The 19176-nt window shown below is 48.1% G+C and overlaps 1 protein-coding gene across 1 annotated transcript in view; it reads right to left on the bottom strand.

Annotated features, from left to right (window-relative positions):
* DEF6 (DEF6, guanine nucleotide exchange factor) overlaps positions 1 to 16868 on the bottom strand; it is a 30339-nt gene extending 13471 nt beyond the window's left edge. The window contains exons 1-5 of the mRNA XM_003789123.2: positions 16773 to 16868; positions 4975 to 5115; positions 4169 to 4354; positions 588 to 824; positions 351 to 497 (exon numbers count right to left, since the gene is read on the bottom strand). Of these exons, the coding sequence (XP_003789171.1) occupies positions 351 to 497; positions 588 to 824; positions 4169 to 4354; positions 4975 to 5115; positions 16773 to 16868 (807 nt within the window). The remainder of the gene's footprint in view (positions 1 to 350; positions 498 to 587; positions 825 to 4168; positions 4355 to 4974; positions 5116 to 16772) is intronic.
* Positions 16869 to 19176: the final 2308 nt, after the last annotated feature.

The following is a 19176-nucleotide window of genomic DNA, read 5'->3' as shown; positions in this document are numbered from 1 at the left end:
CAGGCACCTGTAGTCCCAGCTACTTGAGAGGCTGAAACAAGAGAATTGCTTAAGCCCAAGAGTTTGAGGTTGCTGTGAGCTATGAGCACTCTACCAAGGGCAACAAAGTGAGATTCCATCTCCAAAAAAAAAGATTTTTAGAAAAAGTTGTATTTGATTGCAGTTTTTGTTTTTTTAAAGTATTGACCTGGATGAGAATGGCCTTGAGGCACCCAGATACATCCAGGTTACATTAATCTAAGCAGAAATTTGTGTCACTGTGGGTTTTCTCCATTCACTTTCTAACCCCCTTGTCTTTGCATCACCCTGGGGACCCTTTGGGATCTCCACCCTTTCTCTTGCACCCTCACCTCCACACAGCAGTGTGCATCCAGCGGGATACTGCCCCTTTTCTCCTTGCACTCTTCAGTCCCAAAGTAGCATAGGCAGCTGGGCTGCAACTGGAACCAGCGTTCTGCCCAGTTCCTCCTCAGATGTCCTCGCTTCCACAGATAGCCCTGACAGCCAGAATAAAGTCAGAGGTGTCATGGATGCTCGCTCGCTTCCCTTCTCCCTTTGCTCCTCCCATAGTTCCCAGCCCTGCTGACCTGCTTCAGGACATCTTGGATGAGCTCCTGGTAGACCTCGTGGATGGCCATGCTGAGGGTGTCCCGCCCCACGCCCCGCAGGCAGCGGCCTGAGTTGAAGAGCTCTAGGAACTGCCAGACGCTGAGTCCCCCGGTGGTCTGGGCTGCTTGGGCCTCCTGGGCCAACAGCTCCTCCAGCTCACCCAAGTTGAGCTCCAAGCTCATGCTGCTGAGCACCTTCTTCAGTAGGTATTCCACCTGGAGGTGAAGGCAGGCCTGGTGATTGCAGCAGGAAGTGTCGCCAGCACTAACACCAGGGGGCGCTCCAACCAGGCTCCCAGAGCCTGGGCAGCGGGACCAGGGACCAGGGGTTAGGGGGCCAGACGACCAAACACTGGTAGAGATCAGGGTAGAGATTTGGGAGAAGATTCTGGAGCCCCAGCCCCAAATTAAGCATTCTCTCCCCCTCCCCAACCTGCCGGCCCACTCCCTCCCGCCTTAAATTGAGGGCAGGGCGAAGGTGGGAGTGAGAGCTGGGGCCCAGGAAGAGGCAGTGAATCACAGAAAGTGTCAAGGGGGTACAAGAGCCTGCTAGTCTAATAGCCTCACTTTGCATATGACAAAACCAAGGCCCAAAGTGGGAAGTGACTTGCTCTGTCACACAGCAAGTTGCGGGTAGCCAAAACTCTATTTAGATCTCCTGAATCACATTTAGGTCCTTATTCCAAGCCCCAAGCCCCAACCCTGGGAATCCTACTCTTGTGGGAAGGCAAGGGGATGGGGGATGGGGTTAGACAGGGCAGGGACCGGAAACCTGTTTCAGAGGAACCGGAAGTGGTTGTTGGGGTACATCCTGCTGCAGTTTGTTTGCACTGCATGTTGCTCACAGAGGCAAGTAGCCTCCTGGCTTCTTTTTTTTTTTTTTTTTTAATTTTTTTGGTAGAGACAGAGTCTCACTTTGTCGCCCTCGGTAGAGTGCAGTGGTGTCACGCAGCTCACAGCAACCTCCAGCTCTTGGGCGTAGGCGATTCTCCTGCCTCAGCCTCCCAAGAAACCTGGGACCACAGGCGCCCGCCACAACGCCCTGGCTGGGGCCAGGTTTGAACCCGCCACCCTCGTTATATGGGACCGGTGCCCTAGTCACTGAGGCACAGGCGCTGCCCGGCCTCCTGGCTTCTAAGGGGCCACCTTGCCCTAACTGCCAGGGATTTGACAAGGGGAACCACATTCCCCTTGTCTGCCTCAGGGAATTCAAAGAAACTCTCTTTAGAACTTTCTGGGGCTCCGCGCCATAGCACAGTGTTTATGGCACCAGCCCCATACACAGACGGTGGTGGGTTTGAACCTGGCCTGGGCCACTTAAACAATAATGACAACTGCAACAAAAAATAGCCAGGTGTTGTGGTGGGCACCTGTAGTCCCAGGTCCCAGCTACTTGGGAGGCTGAGGCAAGAGAATTGCTTAAGCCCAAGAGTTTAAGGTTGCTGTGAGCTGTGATGTCACAGCATTCTACAGAGGACGACATAGTAAGATTCTGTCTCAAATAATAAAATAAAATGCTCAGTAATGGCTTGGCGTCTATAGCTCAGGGTTACAGCACCAGCCACATATGCTGGGGCTGGAGAGTTTCAACCTGGCCTGGACCTGCTAAACAACAGTGACAGCTACGATTAAAAAAAAAAAAAATAGCCCAGCATTGTGGTGGGCGCCTGTAGTCCCAGCTACTTGGGAGGCTGAGGCAGGAGAATCGCTTGAGCCCAAGAGTTTGAGGTTGCTGTGAGCTGTGATGCCACAGCACTCTACCAAGGGCAACATAGTGAAACTGTCTCAAAAAAAAAAGAACTTGTGGGGCCACTGGGTCTCAGCTGGGCATTTAGTGTAGGGTGCCAGTTCAGAGCTCAGGTGGTTCCTTTTCCCACAAACAGAAAAAGCTGAGTGAAGTTAGACATGCTAGGGCTTCCTGTTAAGCACAGAGGGCCCCTGCCTGTATACAGACCTAACTTTACCTGGCATCTTCACAGCCACCAAGAGGACTAAAGGGTCAGAAGGCAGAAGGGGGAGGGATAGAAGTAGGGAAAAGAGGGAGGAGACAGTTAGACAGGAAAATGGCCATCCTGGCGTCATCCATGAGTCAAGGAGGTAGGGCCGAGATTCCTGGCCTTTTCTCCCAGGATGTCCTTTCTTTGGGGTTCTGGGTTGAGTCTCTCTGGCTGTCCAGAAGAAAGACAAAAAGGAAGCCTGGTTCAGGGGCTCACGCCTGTAATCCTAGCACTCAAGAGGCCAGGACAGGTGGATCACCTGAGTTCAGGAGTTTGAGACCAGTCTGAGAGAGCAAGACCTGGTCTCTACTAAAAATAGAAAAACTAGCTGGGCACTGTGGTGGGTGTCTGTAGTCCCAGCTACTCGGGAGGTGGAGGCAAGAGGATTTCTTGAGCCCCAAGAGTTTGAGATTATGTCATACCTATGAGCTATGACACCAGGGCACACTACTCAGGGCAAAAGAGCGAAACTCTGTCTCAAAAAACAAAGGGAGAAAGAAGAGAGCAGAAGGAGAAGGAGAAAGAAGAAGGAGGCTTGGTGCTTGTAGCTCAGTGGCTAGGGCACCAGCCACATACACCGGAACTGGCTGGTCTGAATCCAGACCGGGACCGTCAAACAATGACAACTACAACCAAAAAATAGCTGGGCATTGTGGCGGTTGCCTGTAGTCCCAGCTACTTGGGAGGCTGAGGCAAGAGAATCACTTAAGCCCAAGAATTAGAGGTTGCTATTATGATGCCACAGCACTCTACCAAGGGCAACATAGTGAGACTGTCTCAAAAAATAAAAATAAAATAAAATAAAAAGGAAAGGAAATACAGGGAAAATCTGAGACCAGGGCCAGAATCGGTTGCTTACTTAAAGCAATTTCGTATTTTCAGGAAAGTCTCTTTTTCCCTTATAAAACACCCTTTCTAGAGTGCCACAGTGCCTAAAATCCCACCATTTGACCTTAAATTTTCTCATTTTAAAATGCTCAGTAATGGCTCAGCACCTATAGTTTAGCGGCGAGGGGACTGGCCACATACTCTGGGGCTGGCAGGTTCGAACCCTGCCCAGGGACTGCTAAACAACAATGACCAAAAAAAGCCTGGCATTGTGGCGGGCTCCTGTATCCCAGCTACCTGGGAGGCTGAGGCAAGAGAATCGCTTAAGCCCAAGAGTTTGAGGTTGCTGTGAGCTGACCACAGCACTCTACCAAGGGCGACATAGTAAGACTCTGTCTCAAAAAAAAAAAAAAAAAAAGAATAACTAATTAAATTAAATGCTCGGTAATATATTAGACCTTTACACTTCTGTGTAAATAGAATTTGCAGATCATTTTCCTACTTTGAGAGCCAACAGAACGCTAATGGAAGTATAATTTCAGTTCTGGAAGAAGGCGTGGTTGCTCTGATACGGGCAGTTCTAGGCATCAGGATACAGCTGGGTGAAGACAGGCACCAGCCTGGGGGAACAGTGAAGAAATGGGATGCAGGAAGGTACAGAAGGTAATTTGGCCTCCTTTATGGTTTTGCTGAGGCCTAGACCCAGTTAGTCCCTGGGGCTGCCATCACCCTTACCTCATCAGGAACCATTATCAGAGGGTACTTGTCCTCAGACAGGAAGTTGAAAAGGCACCAGAGGCGGAAAGCATCCTGATTGGAGAGCATGTTCTTCCCGTTGCTATCTGCCTGATAGTTCTTCTTGGCCGTCAGGGTCCAGCAGAGTTCATCAAAGTGCTCTTTAACAAAAGCCCCCTCTTCCACCTGCCACCAGGACTGCAAGTCAGCCAGCTGTCCCATCCCTGCTCTACCACCAAGCTATGGGTGTCCTGGGTCATCTATGCCAAGTCTAGGCTCTAACTAGAGGAATTCCTGAGTTGATTGCCAAGTAACTAGCTGGTTACAACCACCTCACTCATTTAACATACGACCACCACCACCACCACCACCCCAGTCCCCCTGACAACAGAGAAACTCCAGTCCTTCAGCCCAGGGGAGAGAGGAGGGATGCCCAAAAAGGAGCTGACAGCTAAGAAGAACCTGGGAAGACAGTGACAGGAGGGAGGAGCTCAGCAGGGAAATGAAGAGTCCTTTGTAAAGATTATGGATAGAAGCTGGAGGTGGCCTAGGCAGGGGTGTGCTGAAGGGTTATGGGAAGGGTAGAGACTAAAATAGAGATGAGGGGACATTGAGGGTGAGTTGAGAGGTACAAGGATGGGCACGTGGCTGGGATCCGAGGGGTGAGATGGGAGAGCAGGGATGGACAGAGCAGGCAAAAGTGAGAGCTTATTGGGAAGGAAGAGTTAGAATGGCAAGATATTAGGGTGCCGGCCAGGCCGAAGAAGTAGGGACAGGTTAAAGGTGCCCCCACAAGTGGGCCCCACCTTGTCCAGGATGTACTTATTGAGGTACGGCATGTAGCCCTGGCTGGACACAGGGCCATCATCATCATCTCGGAAGTGTTCCTCCAGGGCCACAGGGTCATGGGGAATATGCAGGACCGTGTATAGGTTGTGGGACAGCACCTGAGACAGAGCAGAGTGGCAGTTTGCCTTCCTGCACCCCAATGAAAACTGAGCCAAAGGACTGCCCCCCACTCATCCCCATCCCATATCCTAGCTGAGTTCTCTCAGCACATACCATTCAGTTCTATAATAACTAAAACTTATGTAGTTACCATGTACCAAGCACAAAGCTAAGCACCTTATATATTATTAACTTAACTCTCATAACTATCATATACCCATTTTATACATGAAGCCCCCCCCCCCCCGCCCCGCTTTCTCACTCAATGTCATAGCTGTCAGAGCTGGGATTCAAACCCAGGGAACCATAATCTTTACTACTTCATTAGGTATTGGTGTCCTCTTCCTACAGACAAGGAGACTGAGGGTCAAAAGATTCAGTAACTTGCCCAAGTACCTAAGAGCTTGAGATTCAAATCCAGCTCTGTCAGATTCCAAAGCTCAATCACTTCCCACAATGCTGGGCTCAATCACTTCCCACAATGCTGGGCTGTCTGCAGGGGGGCAGCCTGCCAACCCAGGGCAAAAGCCCATTATCGTAGTTTCCATCAAAGACTTGATGTTCAGGCTACTTACAGAGTGCCCAACACCCAGCTGTGCTCTCAGGGAAGGGCCCCTCAAAAAACTGAAGGGAACTCAAGAGGGTTCAAAGGAATATTATGAAAGCTGGTCCATGACATGAGAAGGGCATGATCGTGTGCAGGGAAATGTGCATTCGTTGAACAAATCCATGATATTAGGACAACAGGGTTTGAACAGGGAGACCTGGTAAAAATAAAGTTGCTAAATTATATTATAGACGTATCACAGACAGCGTGAATGATTAAAAATAGTCGCTATCCTCCAGCTACTGTATGAGGTTCTTTTTATACCCCATTTCTAGTGCTCACAACCTCCTCAATACACAGACATTATTATTGCTGTTTTCCTGTTTTTCTTTCTTCTTCTTTTTTTTTTTTTTTTGAGACAGAGTCTCACTTTGTCACCCTTTGTAGAGTGCCATGGCTTCACAGCTCACAGCAACCTCCAGCTCCTGAGCTTAGGCAATTCTCTTGCCTCAGCCTCCCAAGTAACTGGGACTATAGGCGCCTACCACAATGCTCATTTATTTTTTTGTTGCAGTTTGGCCGAGCCGGGTTTGAACCTATCACCCTCAGTATATGGGCCCAGTGCCTTACTCACTGAGCCACAGGTGCCACCCTATTCCTGTTTTTCATATGAAGATATGGAGGCATGGAGACTCTAACTGCAAATGGCACAGCTGAAGCTGGAACTGGATGTGCTTGGCTCTAAAGGTTGTCCCCCATCAGAATATTGTCACTGGCTTGGCGCCCATAGCTCAGTGGTTAGGGTGTCGGCCACATACACTGGGGCTGGTGGGTTTGGACTCAGCCGGGTTTGCTAAACGAGAATGATGGGGAAAAAAAAAATAGCCGGGCATTGTGGTGGACACCTATAGTCCCAGCTACTTGGGATGCTAAGGCAAGAGAATTGCTTAAGCCCAGGAGTTTGAGGTTGCTGTGAGCTGTGATGCCATAGCACTCTACCAAGATTGACAAAATGAGACTGTCTTAAAAAAAAAAAAAAAATATATATATATATATATATATATGTATGTATATATGTTGACACTGAGCCTCTCTCCACAACTGGATTGTGAACCCTGGAAACAAGGTCCCTACTGATTGTTATGTGCCTTAGCACCTATGTCTCCTTCTACACACCAAATGCAACTGATTAATGCTGTATTGGGACTTCTTCCACCAGCAGCAGTTCACCTTGGAATCAGTTCCTCAGGCACTGGCACTGTCTCAGAGAGGGTGTGTGTGCCAAGCCTTCATTTTATTCTTTCTTGAGAGAGAGCAGGAAAAAGAATTGACACTTTTTCTCAGTGTTCTCCTGGGTCTCAGGTAATCCTTTGCAAAGTAAGAAGATAGGGAGTCCAGCAAGTGGTCAGTGCTTCTTTTTTCCCTCATTTCCCTCTGGGCAGCCATCCCTGGAGTTTTGGTTACATGAGCCAATAAATATCTTCTCCTTTAAGCAGTTTGGTTTCTATCGCTTATGTATCTAGAAAAGTCCTGCCCAACACATTTGTGGTCTTAGAATGCCAATTGCAATTTAAGGGATGCCACTGGCTCAATGCCTAGCTGTTAAAATTCAGGATGACTGGGTGGTGCCTGTGGCTCAGTGAGTAGAGCGCCGGCCTCATACACCAAGGGTGGCGGGTTCAAACCCAGCCCCGGCCAAACTGCAACAAAAAAATAGCCGGGCATTGTGGCTGGTGCCTGTGGTCCCAGCTACTCAGGAGGCTGAGGCAAGAGAATCGCCTAAGCCAAAGAGCTGGAGGTTGCTGTGAGCTGTGACGCTACAGCACTCACTCTACGAAGGGCAAGAAAGTGAGACTCTGTCTCTAAAAAAAAAAAAAATTCAGGATGACTGACTTAAGAAAATAATGGCAGACATCCATTGACCACTTTTGAAGTGACAGGTTCTTCTTAGAGATTTACATATACCTATCTACTGTCTCTTGGCCTCTTTTCAAACTACCCATGTCCTTATCTTCCTTCAAGCCTCTTAAAGGACCTGTTTGAGGAAGCTTTCCAGCCACATGGCTATACTCCAATGAAGGGGAAGGTCAGGCACCTTCTCTTCCTAGCTGAGGAGTCTTAGATAAACCCCTTCACCTCTCTGAATCTCAATTTTTTTTTTGAGACAGAGTCTCATGTCATCCTCACTAGAGTGCTGTGGTGTCACAGCTCACAGCAACCTCAAATGCTTGGGCTTAAGCGATTCTCTTGCCTTAGCCTCCCAAGTAGTTTGGACTACAGGCACCCACTACAATGCTCAGCTATTTTTTGGTTGTAGTTGTCATGTTTGGCAGGCCTGGGCTGGATTTGAACCCACCAGCTCCAGTGTATGCGGCTGGCTCCCTAGCCACTGAGCAATAGGATAGGCACCAAGCCAGAAATGTTGCATTTTACTTATCAAATGGACACAGATGAAAAAGACAGATAATATTGAGTACTGTGGAGGTTGTGGATAAATGGGGACTCTATTACCCCACAAGTGACGTATGAATTGGTAGTCTGGCTGAAGAGCAAGAGTCTGGCAAACTTAAAATTGGCATGAGCTTTGCCCCAGCATTTCTAATCATCCAACCTACAGATACTCAAGGAAACAGAGCTACATGCACAAGCATGTTCACTGAAGAATTTTTTTTTTTTTTTGAGACAAACCCTCAAGCTGTTGCCTTGGGTAAAGTGCTGTGGTATCACAGCTCACAGCAACCTCCAACTCCTGGGCTCAAGCGAGTCTCCTGCCTCTGCCTCCCAAGTAACTGGGACTGCAGGCACCCGCCACAATGCCCAGCTATTTTTTTTTTTTTTTGGTTGCAGCGGTCATTGTTGTTGGGCAGGCCTGGGCTAGATTCGAACCTACCAGCTCAGGTGTATGTAGCTGGCGCCTTAGCCGCTTGATCCACAGGCGCTGAGCCAGAATTTTTTATAATATGAAGAATTGGAGGCAGTCTGAGGCTCCTTCAACAGAGGACAAGTATACCATGTCATGGACCATTACGTATGGCTGGAAAGATTTTACTTTTGCTCTTTGTGTGCTCATGAGCAAATGACTTAGTTCTCTAACACTTTAGTCTTTTCCCCTGTGAGGATAATGATGGGGCCTGCTCCAAAGTACTGTTTTGACTGAGGAGTGTGTGCAAAATTATAGTACCTGATGCACAGTGCATTGCTTAATAAAAGTTGTAAGCTATCCCTATTATTATGTTGTATGAACAGACATGAAAAGATATGCATAGTATAATGGCATGTGAAAAAAAGCAAGCTGCATAATGAAATGTTTGTAAAATAAATATTTGTGAAAGATTAGGTTGAATCTAATTAGGTTAGATATGAAACATTATTATTTTTTTTTGAGACAGAGTCTCATTATGTCACCCTCGGTAGAGTGCTGTGGTGTCACAGCTTACAGCAACCTCAAACTCTTAGGCTCAAGTGATTCTCCTGCCTCAGCCTCCCAGGTTGCTGGGACTACAGGCGCCTGCCACAATGCCTGGCTATTTTTTGGTTGCAGTTGTCATTGTTGTTTAGCAGGCCCAGGCCAGGCTTGAACCTGCCAGGCTCAGTGTATGTGGCTGGCGCTCTACTCACTGAGCTATGGGCGCTGAGCCAGAAACTGGTATTTTAGTAGGTCAAAATTATCAATTAGCAGAAAGTTCATATGATTTGACCTAGCATGTTTATTTATACATAGAAAGAATTCAGAAGATTTAGCAAATTGTCAACAGTTATCATCCCCACCCCCAGAGTGAGGGGTGGAGGGTAAGGGAGAAACTCCATCTTCTTTCTTTCTTTTCTCTTTTTTTCTTTTTGCCTTTTTTTTTTTGAGACAGAGCCTCAAGCTATCCCCCTGGGTAGAGTGCCATGGCTTCACAGCTCACAGCAACCTCCAACTCCTGGGCTCAAGCGAGTCTCCTACCTCTCAGCCTCCCAAGTAGCTGGGATCACAGGTGCCTGCCACAACGCCCAGCTATTTTTTGGTTGCAGCCGTCATTGTTGTTTGATGGGCCTGGGGCGGATTCGAACCTGCCACCTTAGGTGTACGTGGCTGATGCCTTAGCCACTTGAGCCACAGGCGCCGAGCCTTTTTTTTCTTTTTGAGACAGAGTCTTACTCTGTTGCCCAGGCTAGTGTGTCAAGGCCTCAGCCTAGCTCACAGCAACCTGAAACTCTTGGGTTCAAGGGATCCTCCTGCCTCAGCCTCCCTAAGGACTATAGGCACCCGCCACAATGCTTGGCTAATTTTTCTATTTTTAGTAGAGATGGGGTCTCACTCTTGCTCAGGTTGGTCTCAAACTCCTGACCTCAAGTGATCCTCCTGCCTCAACCTCACAGAGTGCTAGGATTACAGGTGTGAGTCACCATGCCCAGCCAATCATCTCCTTTAATATTATATATGCTATACTTCTCCTTTAATATTATACATGCCATACTTTCACAATATTATATGCTTCTGCATTCTGATTTTTAACTGGGAGCATGTGTTGTCTTTATGATAAAATTTTAAAACAATAGAGATAAAAAACAGTGCCATTAACTACTGTTATTAATTTGCTCTATTATTATTATTGTTTTTAGAGACAGAGTCTCACTTGGTCACCTTGGTAGAGTGCTGTGACATCTTAGCTCAGAGCAACCTCAAACTCTTGGGTTCAAGCAATCCTCTTATCTCAGCCACCCAAGTGGCTGCCACACACCTAGCTATTATTATTATTTTTTTTTTAGAGATGGGGTCTGGCTCTTGCTCAGGTGGGGTTTGCTCTTGCAAACTTGTGAGCTCACCCACCTTGGCCTCCCAAGTGCTGGGATTACAGGCATGAGCCACTGTGCCCAGCCCATTTGCCCAATTATTAAATTGCTCTGTAATAATATTATTTTCCTATATACAGTTTGTGTGAACATTTCAGGGCGTTCTGCATTGATTGAGGGCAGCAAGGACTCTAATTCCAACCTTAATTATGAGGATCAGTATAACATCCCCCATATGCTGAATGTTTCTGACTAAGTCCTCAAATCTAACTTAAAAGTTCCACTGGTTTCTCATAATGTTCAAAGTAAAAGCTTGAGTCCTTCCAGAGGCCTCCAGTCCCCCAGTAACCTGGCCTGCTTCACCTTCTCTGACCTCATCCCTTTGCTCATTTCTCTCTGGCACTCTGGCCTCCCCATGTTCCTACAACAGACCAGGCATAATGTTACCTTAGGGCCTTTGAACTCACTGTTCCTTTACCCTGGAACATTCCTCTTCTAGGTCACTTACTGGCTCCCACCTTCTCCTCCTTCCCACTTTTATACAGATGTCATCTCAGGGAGGTCTCCCTGATCATCTTATTTTTTATTTAGAGAGAATATCACTATATCACTCAGGCCAGCCATGAACTGCTGAGCTCAAGAGATCTTCCTGCCTCAGCCCCCAGCAGCTATAGCTACAGGGATGCCCCACCACTCCTGTTAACTTTATTTAAGTATATATAATTCAGTCCCCTCTGACCACACTGCCCATCCCCACTTCTGCTTGTTCTCCTTTATGTCGCGTATCATCTTCCATCACCTGATATATTTTATTTATTTTGTTTATCATCTGTTTCCTCTGACTAGAATGTCAGCACAAGGGTGGAGATTTTTGTGTTTGCTCACTGTTGTATCACTGTTCCTGGCATATAATGGATGCTCTATAAATATCTATTGAATGAACTTAAATGCTTCATGAGAAGAAGCAAAAAAAAAAAAAAAAATACAAAATCCAGGCGGACATGGCTGAATCTCTCTGAGCATATTTACCTAACAAGGCTTTAGGCTTCATATCTATAAAAATGGAATTCAAGGAGATAATGTACAAAACCCACTCCCACCCCAGACTAAAACCTGCCACACAACAGCCCACACTTACTTGAGCTGCTCCCCTCCTTGGTTCATTCACCCGCATTATCCTTTAAGACAGAAATTATCAACCGGTGTGTACACTGTTGTGCTGTGAAAGGATCTTAGGTGTGCCACAAAAATAATTTATTTATTTATTTTTTTTCGGTTTTTGGCCAGGGCTGGGTTTGAACCCGCCATCACCAGCATATGGGGCCAGCGCCCTACTCCTTTGAGCCCCAAGTGTCACCCTGCCACAAAAATTTTTAAAGACCATTAATTATTTTCTAAAGAAGTTCAAAGCACAGTTAAGTATATTCTCTTTTTCCTATTTCTTCCTTTGTTTTGGTCAACATAATTTAAGTGTGCCATGGAAGTTTAACTATAGGTTCAATTGTGCCTTGAGATAAAAAAAAGGTTAAAAGACACTGCTCTAAGACCTACTTACACCATTCCCTCACCTGTACCTTTTGCCATTGGACTCTGAAGCGAGACAGAGACTCTGACCCCTACAAACTGTCAGATCTGAGGACGAGGAGGAATTAAAGGCTCCAGGCACTCAGGGCTCAGGGCCTCTCCCCAGAGCTTTCCGCAGACCTCAGACTGCCAGGCTTCCTGCGCCGTTGTGGGTAGGGGTTGGGGGTGGAGAGAGGGTGTGACTAGGGGAGGACTCGTGCTGGAAAGGAAATGGCAGGGGTGGAGGAGTGGTGAGCAGGAGCTCACTTGCAGATCTCAATCAGCCCTGGAGGCCAGGACTCTCATTATCCTCAATTTACAGAGGAGAGAATTAGGCTCAGAGAGGTGAAGTCTTGCCCAAGGTCTCGTTCCAAAGCCCTGCTTGTGATCTCTTCACTGGACTGGCCCTGGCTGAGCAGCAGAATCACCCAGGAGCTGGTGAAACTGAAATACACTCACCCCACCCAGATCTACTGACTCAGAGTTTCCAGGGGTGGGGTCCAGGTGTCTGTATTTTTTATAAGCCACCATTTGGGCTGTCTTGGAGGAGACTCCATATTCTTCCACACCCACCAACTCAGCCCCTGACCTTTGGGTTAGCAGCCACTGACCTTTGAAAGGCTCTTTCTTCTGGAGGCATGTGAGGGGTAGTTATCTTCCAGGGACTTGGAGTCCTCTAAGAACTCACAAGCGGGGCAGCGCCTGTGGCTCAAGGAGTAGGGTGCTGGCCCCACATACGAGAGGTGGTTGGGTTCACATCTGGCCTTGGCCCCAAAAAACTACAAAAAATAAAAAATAAATAAAAACTCACAAGTGGGGATCAGGGAAGGTGTCAGGTCCATGTTAACAAGAATGAGTCAGTAGGGGCCGTCCATGGTGGCTCACACCACTTTAAAAAATGGGAATCTCTGGATTAAATTTGTAACCTGCTAAGAACAAAAAGGGGGGTTGCAGGGGTTGTGTGGGGGCATCAAAGGAAAAACAGAGACCCTGAAAAGGGAAAAAGAGAGGCTGCATTAAGGACCAATTTCACCTCCTTGATGGACAGTATTTATTCATTTCTGTAGGTTGGCTGGATGGCTTGGCCACCCCCAGTTCAACAGTCCTGATTTATAGAGGAGAAACTAGAGGCTCAGAGATGGGCAGTGACTTGCTCAAGATCAGCCAGCAGGGGAGCAGAATAGAGCCAAGCCCATGTGGTTCTACATCAAGGGCTCTGCACATCATTGAGTCATCCTCCCCTCCTTACCCCATCCCCCAGCCTGAGGAGACCAGCAGCATGTAGGGTCAGGGCAAAGCTAGACTGGAGTTGTTCTTAACTTTTCCTCCATTAAGAAGATTGTTTTTCCTCTCCAGAGGAAGCAGAACCTGAAGCTCAGAGACTCTCAGTGGGAAAGAGACTCTCCCTGGGCTTCAGCACTGTCCTGAATATTAGCTGTAGGCTCAGAAGTCTGAGGCCTCTGTACATCCTCCCTCCCTTTCCCTACCTCCTGCCAGTCAAGAGGAAACAGTAGACCTGCTCCCTCTTAAGGTCCTCATCAAGCCAAAGACTCACTACGCCATCCATACCCCCCATACTCCCCCAGGTTGGTAGTCAGGGAGGGAGGGGCCACATTCTCAGCTGATCCTCCACTTGGCCTAACATCAAAACTCTTTTCCTGGAGAAGAGGGTGTGGCCATTAAGAAACCCATTATTCCCAAGGATTCCCCTCTCTATAGCCCTCTGTCAGGATGACTACTCATTCCTAAAGTTTTTAGAGATCCTAAAGACCCAGCAAAAACTCACAGCCCTCAACTCCTAGGAAATTTTGCATTCAACCTAAATCCATCCTATGCAGAAATGTCATTTCTCTTGGTCTATTTTCACTGTTCTCAATCCAGCTGGATGAAAGCCATTGCATGTTCTACAAGAATTCAAAGAGAGGAACATGCATCTGGTTCCCCCCCAAGCCTTCTCTTGACCCCAGGACTTGCTGTTCTTCCTTCTCTCTCTGGCCTCATCTTCCCAGACAGCCACGGTAGCCCCGCTACCAATACCTCAGGAGAAGCAACAACTGTCACAAACAGACATAGCTTGCCCTAGGCTGGTGCAGGGCTCCTGCCCGGTTCCAAATGAGGACAGTTTCAGTAGGAACAGGCTAACCCCAAGATCTTTTTCCTCGTCTCTAAGTCTTTTCAGAGCAGGGAGTGGGCCTCAGTCACATATCTTTCTCATCTGCTGCTTCTGCTGCCTTTTGACCACTTCTCTTATTACTCCTTTGACATTCTGGAATCCCCACCCCCAACACTATCACTACTTCCTCTCTTTTCAGCATCCACCACTGTGGGCCTGGGGGGAAGTGCTTGCCCCATCCTTCTCTCCTGTGACAGGAGCTCTGCCATTTCTGCCCCACCTCTACTTGACCTGAGAATCCCACTGTTAGCTCAGGTTTCCAGAGTGGACAAGTTTTATGTTAAGCAGGAGTGAAATCTACCACTGATCCTTTGTAACCAGAAATGTTGCTGACAGTGGGCTCAATTTGAACTGTGATGTAGTACATAGACCGTTCAAGTATGCAAGCTCTCCATGAAATCTTCCTCAGAAATACTCAATCTATGGAGGTGGGGGAGTGATTATCAGCCCAAATTAAAGGCCTAGACAGAGGCTCAAGCAGAGGTCTTACTGGCTGATGGCACCAGCAAAAGTTGAACCACTTAAAGGCTGTACCCTCCTCCCCATGTAAGGGGCATAGAGAGCTTGGAGAGATTTCAGGAGTAGCAGGTAATGGAGAGGTGGAAAATGGTACCTTGGAAGCAACAAGCCATGGGGGATGGTATTGTCCCGGCAAGATATTAAAGGGGCAGTGTGGGAGGTGAGATGGGGCACAAAGTCGATGGACTCCACCAGATGATTAACTCTTCTCCCACCTATACTGAGGACCCAACTAGATGACCTGATCTGCAATATAGGGGATTTTAATAGGGTGTAAGGAAGAACCTGTCTGTTAGGAGGTACTCCCCAAGTAACAAAAGGTGGTAGTGGTCTCTCCTTCATGGGAGAGTAAAAAATGATTCATTACCCAGAAATCTGGCTAAGAGACAAACTGTAGCACAGAACCAGTTTGGGATATCCAAGTTCATCAGTTCCAAGTCTAGGAAAGTGGGAGTTTGGGATGTGGGTGGGGTATGGTGCCTATTTTGTCCCATTCAAATTTCCCATGTTACTGACCTACCTTGGTTATTAAGAGTGGAGGTTTTGGCTAGCATGGTGGCTCACACCTGTAATCCTAGCACTCTGGGAGGCCAAAGTGGGAGGATCCCTTGAGCTCAGGAGTTTGACACTAGCCTGAGCAAGAACAAGATCCCATCTTTACTAAAAATGGGAAAATTTGAATGCTTAATAAAAAAGAAAAATTAGCTGGGCATTTTGGCTGTGTCTGAAGTCTCAGCTGCTCAGGAAGCTGAGGCAGGAGGATCACTTGACCCCAGGAATTGAGGTTGCTGTGAGCTATGATGCCATGGCACAGTAGCCTGAGCAACAGAGCAAGACTGTCTCAAAAAAAAAAAAAAGGAATAGAAGTTTTCTTGATACTGTACCCCTCCTTTGGAGGGATGGTGCAGGGGAGACACCAGGAATCTAGGGCCTAGCCTCATTTGGGGTATAGAGTTTCCTGTAGGGTACTCAGTCAGCTATTCGCAGAATGAATCAGTAGACCCTAAGACCTGCCTTGCTCCTTTCCTCCAAGGCTCCCTGGTTCTAGCAACCTAGGGCCTTGCTTTCTCCCTAACCAAGGTAGGGAAGGCAGTACTAACCAAAGGCTGGAGGAAGAAGGAGAAAGACTGGGTTTCTCAGGAATTGTTTAGTCCAGATGATAGAAGACAATCATTGGCTCGGCGCCTGTGGCTCAAGTGGCTAAGGCGCCAGCCACATACACCTAAGGAGGTGGGTTCGAATTGAGCCCGGCCCGCCAAACAACAATGATGGCTGCAACCAAAAAAATAGCCAGGTGTTGTGGCAGGCGTCTGTGGTCTCAGCTACTTGGGAGGCTGAGGCAGGAGACTCGCTTGAGCCAAGGAGTTGGAGGTTGCTGTGAGCTGTGATGCCATAGCACTCTACCCAGCGGGACAGCTTGAGGCTCTGTCTCAAAAAAAAAAAAAAAAAAAAAAGACAATCATTGATGGAGGTTTTCCTGGGCTCAGATTCCAGGCTGCCCTCATTTGAATTCTCTATGCCTAAGCTAATGGTTTCCCAACCTGGGGTTTGTAAGTATAGCTGTATAATTCAGTCCTTAGTCCTTGCCCCTCTCCAGCTCTGTACCACCTGAGGGGTCACAGTTCATCAGGCCAGAATGGTTCAGGATTTGGGGAGGACCGATATGCCACTCTCTTAACATCAAAGGAAGTGACTGACAAGTACCAGCTAACTGTCTCTCTTGAAAGTCAGGAGGAAGTAGCAAGGAGTAGGCTGCATGCCCAAGCATGACTTTGAGATGTGTGTGTTCATCACACGGAGTCTGGGATGTGGTCTGGCTCATGGGCCTCAGAACCCCACAGTGTTCCCCACCCCCTTCAATGGGGGGCTGCATGCAATCCAGTAGGACCTCTGGATGGTGGGCAGCAGCCTCTATCAGGCTGTGTTTACCCAGTTACTAGTGCTGCTCCCCACCCCAGACCTGGGCTGCCGGATGCCTGGGTGCCCTGGGAGTAGCACAGTGTTCACGCCTGATTCCCAGGCAGCAGGGGCTGGTGTGGTAAGTCTGCCAGCCTCCCCTGGGCCCCGGTGCCCCTCACCTTGAGCTGGGACTTGGAGACCTTGCCACTCTTCTCCACATCCAGCGCGGTAAAGGCGTACCAGATAGACTTGAGCAGCTCCTTGCGCAGGGCCATGGCTGAGGCGCCCGCCTGGCCAGAGTGACTCTGATACTAAGATCCGGTTTCAGGAAATGCAAACGGCTGCAGAGACCGCAGAGGAGTATGGCAGAGCAAGAGCTCCACCTGTCTGCTCACTCTGGTGCCCCGTACTGCACGGACTTGTCTGCTGGTCAGTTAGTCCCACTCCCTGCATGGGAACTGGGGATCAATTCTCAGAGAGCTAGAGCACTCATTCTGTACTGGCCTGGCTGCCGGGGCACAGAGGTCCCTCTAGCAGTTTTCTCAGCCCCAAGGCCTTCTGAGGCTTCCATAGGCAGCTAGCTGAGGGAAAAAGAAAGCCCATCCTGACTTCTGAGTCAAGTGGACCCAGATGTCCAGTCCCAATTCTACTTATCAGGTGGGAGGATTTGGATAAATTACCAAACCTCTGCTCAGCGCCTGTAGCACAGTGGTTAGGACACTGGTGATATACACCAAGGCAGGCGGGTTTGAACCTGGCTTGGGCCTGCTAAACAACAATGACAACTGCAACCAAAAAAATAGCCAAGTGTTGTGGCGGGAGCCTGTAGTACAAGCTACTGGGGAGGCTGAGGCAAAAGAATTGCTTAAGCCCAAGAGTTTGAGGTTGCTGTGAGTTGTGTCTCCCCAGCACTCTACCAAGGGTGACACAATGAGACTCTGTCTCAAAAAAAAAAAAAAAAAAAAAAATTTACCAAACCTCATTGAGCAGCTTTCTCATTGGTGAAGAAGGAAAAATACCAACCTCTGAGTTGTAAGAATATCTGAGAATAGACATAAAGCACATAGTAGGTTTTGGATAAAGCATTTCTTTTCTTTTTCCCTTTTTTTTTTTTTTTTTGAGACAGAGTCTCATTATGTTGCCCTCCATAGAGTGCTGTGGCATCACAGCTTGCAGCAACCTCAGACTCTTGGGCTTAAGCCATTCTCTTGCCTCAGCCTCCTGAGTAGCTGGGACCACAGGCACCTGTCACAACACTTGGCTACTTCCTTTGGTGGTTGTCTAGCAGACCTGGGCTGGGCTCCAACCAGCTAGCCTCACTGAGCTATGGGCACTGAGCCTCTTTTTTTTTTTTTTTTTTGAGACAAGTCTCACTCGGTCATCCTTGGTAGAGTGCCGGGGTGTCTTTAGCTCATAGTTACCTCAAATTCTTGGGCTCAAGCAATCCTCCTGCCTTAGCCTTCCAAGTGGCTAGGACTACAGGTGCCTGCCACAATGCCCAGCTATTTTTAGAGACAGGGTTTTGCTCAGGCTGGTCTCAAACTTGTGAGCTCAGGCAATCAACTTGCCTTGGCCTTCCAGAGTGCTGGGATTACAGGTGTGAGCCACCGAGCCCAGCCTTAAAGTATTTCTTTTAATGCCACCTAATATTACTGTGGTGGCAGGGCTCTACCCAAGTGGAAGAAAACAAAGGCAACATAACATAGTTGGAGGAGGAACTGCACCAGCGTACTTCTCCACATCAGGGGGATTTGGCACTTAATGTGTTGGTTTCCCATCCCCTCATCATTGGTTTCAAAGGCATTCAGAGCCCTGCCCATTCTGGGCTTAGCTACCCTAACCTCAAGGGTCTTGGTGGTGGCAGTCTTGGCATTTGAGGCCCTTCCATGTCAGTGTTTCCATTTGTTTAGATCCAGTGCCCATGAGGACTGGGATGGGCACACCAGGAGTGGCATGGATGTTGAAGACATATGCTCAGGCCAGTTCTGAAACATTCCCTCCCTGGAAGCCTCTCTTCCCAAGCAGCTGGAGGCAAGAGTAAATGGGAGCTTTCTAAGCATCCTAGAACATACTTGGGTCAGAGGAGGGAGTTCTAATCCTGGGTGGCAAGAAGGGGCCTATGAACTTCCATCACAGTGGAATGAGGAAAAAAAGGCACCTCCAATTCTTACAATGTTCCTAACAGAGTTCTTTTCCACTGAGTGCCTTTTCCTGTAACCCTTCCCCTTTCTGGGGCCAATTTGTCTTACCAAGTCACTCTTAGGTGGAATCTGACTATGGCTTTGGAATCCCACAGCACAGTCCTAGCTACCTAGGCAAGCACCCTCAAGCAATAGAGTCCAGACTTCCAACACCAGAGGCATCAGATTCTGCTTCTTGAACCTTGGTGACCTTGACATCACTCTAACCTAGGGCTTTGCCCTCTTGGAGCAAATGACTGTGTGGTTAGGGGCTAGCTGGGTCTGCAGGGCCTCTTACTACATTCACAAAATAGAAAAGTTTCTCGGCTCAGCGCCTATAGCTCAACTGGCTAAGGCGCCAGCCACATACACCTAAGGTGGTGGGTTCGAATCCCCAGCCCGG

The sequence above is a fragment of the Otolemur garnettii genome, unplaced genomic scaffold (assembly GCF_000181295.1).
Source record: "Otolemur garnettii isolate 467f Iridium unplaced genomic scaffold, OtoGar3 scaffold00031, whole genome shotgun sequence".
Taxonomy (NCBI): domain Eukaryota; kingdom Metazoa; phylum Chordata; class Mammalia; order Primates; family Galagidae; genus Otolemur; species Otolemur garnettii.
Note: the sequence above shows the minus strand (reverse complement) of the source record. Positions and strands in the feature narration are given on the sequence as shown.